The sequence below is a fragment of the Protomyctophum bolini genome, assembly GCF_963924005.1.
Source record: "Protomyctophum bolini genome assembly, chromosome: 13".
In the NCBI taxonomy this organism is placed as follows: domain Eukaryota; kingdom Metazoa; phylum Chordata; class Actinopteri; order Myctophiformes; family Myctophidae; genus Protomyctophum; species Protomyctophum bolini.
Window position 1 is genome coordinate 17,333,756 of NC_137874.1, and position 6,641 is coordinate 17,340,396.

The 6,641-nt window shown below is 39.6% G+C and overlaps 1 protein-coding gene across 1 annotated transcript; it reads left to right on the forward strand.

The window, feature by feature from the left end:
* Positions 1-302: 302 nt before the first annotated feature.
* Positions 303-5,617, forward strand: LOC308327555 (zona pellucida-like domain-containing protein 1; the record flags this gene model as incomplete). The annotated part of the gene is made up of 11 exons (XM_080781076.1): positions 303-321; positions 1,108-1,334; positions 1,546-1,736; positions 2,171-2,243; positions 2,372-2,469; positions 2,703-2,783; positions 3,755-3,926; positions 4,179-4,323; positions 4,759-4,779; positions 4,876-5,003; positions 5,573-5,617. 11 exons carry the CDS (start codon positions 303-305, stop codon positions 5,615-5,617), a joined length of 1,200 nt encoding a protein of 399 aa, XP_080637202.1.
* Between the last annotated feature and the right edge of the window lie 1,024 nt (positions 5,618-6,641).

Below are 6,641 nucleotides of genomic sequence, written 5' to 3' on the forward strand. Positions count from 1 at the left end.
CAGACTGGTAAACAATATACACATTTTAATTTGCTATTTTCCTATTTCTCATTACATGTATGTATGTATGGCATTTGAATTAATTTGGGAATGTCCATCAACTTTCTTCTCAATTTAGATATGGTATCTTCCTTTCTCAGATCGTCTGTTGTGTTAGCTCAATAGCTTTTATTGACATGAGCATTGTTCAATTAAAGGAAGTTATGGTCCTTTGCTTTTTAGTGTTGTAAAATGTAATTGTACGGAGCCCCTGAGTGGCCATGGTAATTATCTTGTCCGGACAATTATTTATTTTTCTTACCATGGCCACTCAGGGGCTCCGTATAATTGTAATTGCGTAGTCTGTCAATTCTCAAATATCTCTTCCTTTTGGATAGTTGTATGCATAGCAACTGTTTTATTGTTTTCATTATATAGAATTTTGTTTTTGATACTGTAAGTGTCTTTACAATATAGTTTTATTATTATATATGTTTGTAAAACATAAATATACATGCCTTTTGACATACTGTACTACACTAATCTGCTATCTAATCAACGTGTTTCATATGGTTATCCTACCGTTTATCAGTTTCAGAAAAATGTGGCTGGCTCTTCTTGTGTATCACCTTGCCATAGTCCCTCTCTTGCAAGCCCAGAATACTTGCCTTACACACACTACATTCAGGAAGCCAGGTCAGTGAAATTAGCCACCTTACAGCTGTTCCCTAAAGCTTCACCTCAAATAACTTAGCCTTCTCTTCCTTATCTCATCTACTTAACTAACTTAACGTAACACAGCGACAGTCTACAGTGACAGCAAAATCCTGACTGTTAATTTAACTTAAAGTTTGACCCTTATAGATCAGCTCAAATGAATGCTCAGGATTTGAGACTCGAGTTGTTTAGTGTTAATGATCTGTTGCTGATCGAGCTATAATGGGAGTATCTGTGTGTGTCACAGAGAAGAAAGCTTAGTAGCACAATATTACGACTAATGACATCATTATGTCTTGTTCAATCACCTCTTGATTAGTCATTTTACATTTCCAGTGAATGCCACCTCTGGCCTAATCTATATCTATATGAACTATAATCTCGTACATTTTACATCTGCTTTCATCTCAGTTAATTCAGACATTGATGTCGTCTGTGGAACTGAGAAGATGGAGCTTGAGATTCTGTTGTGTCCAATCTATTTCTGTGGATACAACGGATCGCTGATGGCCCTCAATTCCCGGTTTGACAAAGACGAATGCAAAGGGATAACTGACTGGACAGTGGACCCACCTGTTATACGGTTCAACTTCTCTATCAGAGAGGAGGCCATTGCAGCTTGTTCCAACACTATGAAGGTATTTTCATCCACACTTGAACATGCTCATGCACGATAGTCAACACCGCACTTAAATGACCTGATAGCAATGTACCCTGGATACAGTGTACAATCCAAAGTTAAAAGCCCTTTAACTTTCACCAGTTAAAGTTAAAATTTCAAAAGATATCAGAGTAGCGTTAGTTAAACCAAGCCTATTATTCTGATCTCGCTCCCTGTCTCTCCAACAGGTCACTCAAGAAGTGGGCACTGGAATTTTCTCGGACTTCTCCAATGTCCAGTTCATCAACATCTCAGGAATGATCAAATCGAATGGCAATGACCCCGATACTGGAACAATCTCCTATCGCCAAGACGTGATGTACAAGTTCTCCTGCCACTATCCGCTCCAATACCTCGTCAACAGAACTGAGATGAGCGTGTAAGTCTTCCCCACAGGCAAATCCAGAAGAGAAAGGTCATTACCGGTGATAATACTTTTTACAGGGGCCAGTTACAAATTGAAGCCACATTTTTTTATGACTGTGCATTCCACATTCTGGTAGCATAGCACTACAGTAGAACGAATTTGACCCCATTTTTTAAACTGGGTTCAGTGAGATTAGTGCTCCTTCTGGTGTGGCGCCTGCGCCCATGTGAAAGGTATAGAATTACTGTAGTTATCATGATATCAGTTATCACATTTAGGGTGTGTGCTCCACCTGCACCTAGTTTCAACATCTGTCGAATCACCCATCGACCTACGTACATGAGTGTGTTGTGTCTTCCTGTATATCAAATGAATGAATGACCCGATTGTAGACATGTTGGTGTTTTCCCATGACAGTTGCTAATGTGACATATTCTGCCCAACAGATCTGGTGTAAGCCTGGCATATAATGAAAATAATGGCAGTTTCATCAGTGCATTAAGCATGCGACTCTACTCGGTAAGAGGAATTCCCATGGTTTATGAAACACACCGTATCGATAATGTCGAGCACAATATGAATGGTGAATTATTTGAGGAAAAAGCTGTAGTTACAGAATACTAAATTGAACATCTTCCTCCTCAAAGGAAAATACCTACACAGAAATTATGCAGGTTCCTAGTCAAGGCCTTGAGCTGAAGACCAGGATCTTTATAGAAGTGAAGGCTACTAACCTCACAGACAGGTAACTCACACCAATTATCAACATGGGTTACCTCTGAGCACAATAATGCAGCATTTCCCTGATATTGACCTATGGTTGCCATGTAGTATGTACATGCAGATCTTGATCGAAATGTCCTTTATATAAAATAAGCTGTGAAGTACAGTAACTGGTCAACTAGAAAGTAACAAACATAAACCTAAACATGGAAATTAACTGATTGTTTTACTGATGCCAACCATCTTCCCAAATAGATTCAAGGTTCTGTTGGACCGATGCTATGCCACGACTACTCCTTTTCCTTTGACCAGCACCTATTATGATCTCTTTGTTGGGTAAGTGAGTCAACCTTTGTGGAACACTTAACCAAATCATGCAAAACAATGTAAAAGTCTCATGTTCCATTCAGACAACAGGTTGATATAAAATTACCAACAGTTTCTGCCATATAGAAAATGTGCGTATCTACTGTTACATCAGATCATGCTCTGACCCAATTGAGGCAAGTGTAGGGTTTTTGTGATGAATTAAGAATAAGATGAAGATGGAGATAAGGATGTTCATGTTCATACTCAATGATGTGCCAATATACCTGCAGTGTCCCTTTCACAATAGACCCATGTTCAACCAAAAGTATCAAAGCGCAAATGTAGCATTTCTCCATTTCTGTTCAAACAAAAAACAACTCCCTCACCCGCTCTACAGAAGACATTTCACTCAACATTGATGGCTCCACTGTCACACCCTCCACCCATGTCCGCAACCTGGGCATCATTCTCGACCACACCCTTTCATTCCAACCCCATGTAAAACCAGGTCACCAAAGCTGCCTTAATTCCACCTCAAGAACATTGCCCGTTTCCGGGCCTCTGTCATGCAGCTGAAACACTCATCCGTGCTTTATCACATCCTGCCTCGACAGTATCCTCCATGGCACCATGCACCCCTAAAGTCCTCAATAAACTTAAATATGTCCAGAACTCAGCTACCCGCCTGCTCATCAGTGACCGTTCCAGAGACCATATTATACCAGTCATCCATGACCTTCACAGACTCCTGATCAAACAAAGAATCCACTTCAAAATACTACTAAACGCTATATAAAATATTTATACATACTACATAATGCTTTGGCAGAAGGCCCAGGAGCCGACATAGCTCCCCCACTACCTGGCAATAAGGAATGGATTCTGAATACAAAGTAGTACTATTAACAGTCCTACGAAACAAATAGATATTATATTAAAGAAAGAAAAAAAATACATGAAATGAAGACCAACTTTAAAGCTCCTCACTCCTCACACAGATGCAATTTGGACGGCCAGACTGTAATCGATGTGAATGGATTGGAGCAGGCAGCTCGCTTCAGTTTCGAGGCCTTCAGATTTGTCCAGCATGAGAACAGGACCCTGTCAACGTTCTACGTGCACTGTGCAACCAGACTCTGCGAGACCTCCGTGTGCGCCTCCCTCGTTCCGGTCAGCAGTCCCTGTTGTTCATGTCCCAAAAAAATATTTAAGTAGTTGTGAAAATAGCCAATCTACAAGCTCACAACGCACTGTGTGAAGAGACACGTTGTGAGCTTGTAGATCTGCTACTTTCACTAGTTTGGGTCACAGACAAAAATCTATCTCTGTTTTGGGTCACGGGCTAAAACGTTTGGGAACCACCGCTTTATACATACACATCCTTGTACACACACTCACACGAGCATCCATTCCATTGCACAGAACTGTTCCAGGAATGGCATGAGAGGACGTCGTAGCGTGGACGACGCAGGCAGCACTACAGTGACTGAGGAGGCCACCGTGACATCAGCCCAAATAAGAACCCACGTGCACAACGGAGACAAACTGCACGATTCTCCTACGACAGGTACAGTCAGCGCTGGAAAGTAACTAAGTACATTTACTTAACTTATTAAGCCAGACCTCAAAATTAAAAAAAGATCTTCTAAATCCTCCAGTTTTCTGAAATAAATATTTTCACGATTTTTCAAAAATAGAAGAAATCGTGTAGATTTTGATTATTACAAAACTACAAAATCAACTACAACCCTATTTCAGCCATTTGAAAATAGCCTTTCTAAAAGCTTGTAGAGCAAAATGTGAGTACTTTTTCCCACCACTGGGTACAGTAAGGCTAATACTTTAATGACACCGCGGCAGCACAATTACATGCCTAATTTATGAAGTATAATCATGCCATTTCATTTTTTGTTAATTTCTCCTACCATTTACAGTAGGTTGCATGAAGTTCCCTTCACATATGAATGAACTGAGTTTTGTTTTTATATTTCTATTACAACAGGGGCAACGGCAGATTCAGAAGGTATGCATGCATCTAGTTAATTTAAGCAGCGATCATGCTATATTGGATTGTCTAATCTTAGTCTCTGCGGTACTGATGCACGACATCTCTTTTCAGCAGCATGGGAGACTGAAGGAGGCGGAACGGTGCTGGCGGTTGCCATAGTAGCAGCAATCCTAGGAGCCTTCTGTGTTACCTTGTTGCTGTTCATTGGCTACCGCCTTCAGTCAAAAGGCAACTCCAGTGTGAGGGATCCCTTCCTACAGCAGACATAAGCTTCTGACAGCTTTGAAGATTGTAACCGTCGCTCTCTTAAGTCCCGTTTCCTCCATTTATTACAGTATGGCTTGGAATAGCATGACAACTACAGTGTGTGTACTGGTGACTTAAACGAAAGGACCACACTGTACCAGCCTTTCTGCCACGTGGGTCCTTTTGTCGTAGGATTAGATCGTAGGATTGAATTCCTCCAAATATTTTATTGTTTTCTGTTATTCTGATACAGCCTATTCATGGTTGTTATTGAAGTCTGATGACTCTCAAAGCATATGTTAAGCACCAGTAAATAAACATACCGCACTTATTCTGATATTGGTGTTCTCACTTCGGGCCATTGTGCCCTAATCCATAAGTAAGTTCCATAGCAAGCATGTAGTATAATATACCTCCCCCACCCCACCCAGTCCAATACATAATATATGTACTGGACTGGTTGGGATGGGGGAGGTCATTATCCTATGGTGGACGAAAATTACAAAATGTAAGTGAGAACAGCAGTATTAAGTAAGTGTGTTAAGTTTCATGATATTTCTAGGTGGTTAAGAAATGGTCTAAGTCAGACTTCAACGATCATGAATAGGCATATAGGTAGGCCTATACAATTTATATATTTACTTACTATATATTTTTCTTTCAGGAATTACAATTTTACAATTTAGGCATTTAGCAGACGCTCTTAATCCAGAGCGATTTACATTAAGCAATAACAAAAGCATGGTATACATCACATATATAAAAAGTAGTTATCATGAATCATGTATAAACTAAGAACGCAACAGTGGAGTATCTATGTAAACTATACATACTATATTATATATTATATATTATAGGCCTACATGTGTACTATAAAGTGCTATGACTACATAAAATGCAATTCTAGTGCTGTCTACGTAACAAGCTATAAGTCTGTTTAAAATACTATCCAAGTCTACATAAAGCTATCTAAGGGGCCAGGCTAGGGTAAGTGCTACGGGCCATGGTGGAGTCTGAAGAGGTGGGTTTTCAGACTACAGCGGGAGATTGGGAGTGAGGCTGCAGTTCTGATTAAATCCTTTTAAAGTGAGTGACCCACATGCCAAGACAAGACCTTTTAAGCTTTTAGTAATTCAGTGTCTTTTCACATGTATTTTGGAAAAACGGAGAAGGCAAATGCTTTCCAAAACATTTAAATCTATGAAGTTACATAAAACAATACACGTGGGGGAACTGTGAAGGGACGTAAAGTGAAAAGAGTATAACAGAAGATGAGGCTTTTCATTTGTAATGTTTACAAGGAAACAGGAAATAAGAGAAGAGTCAGATATACAATATAAATATATAAGGACCATAGCCTACAGTATATGCATATTTAACAATAGAGCACTTATGCACTGCTTCAGTCTTCTATAATTTTATTTTCCGAAATTGGGAAATGAAATTAAGCACTGTGAAATCTAAGCAGGGCCATGCTTTTAGTGGGTCTCACTAAAAAGCGGTATTATTTCTACGAGAGATTACATTTGACAGATTATGGTGAATTATCAGGGGTCATTGCAAATCAATTTGTCAGTTTTCACAAAATTGGTATAGTATCAGCATAACTCCACATGCAATTTTACGTGAAA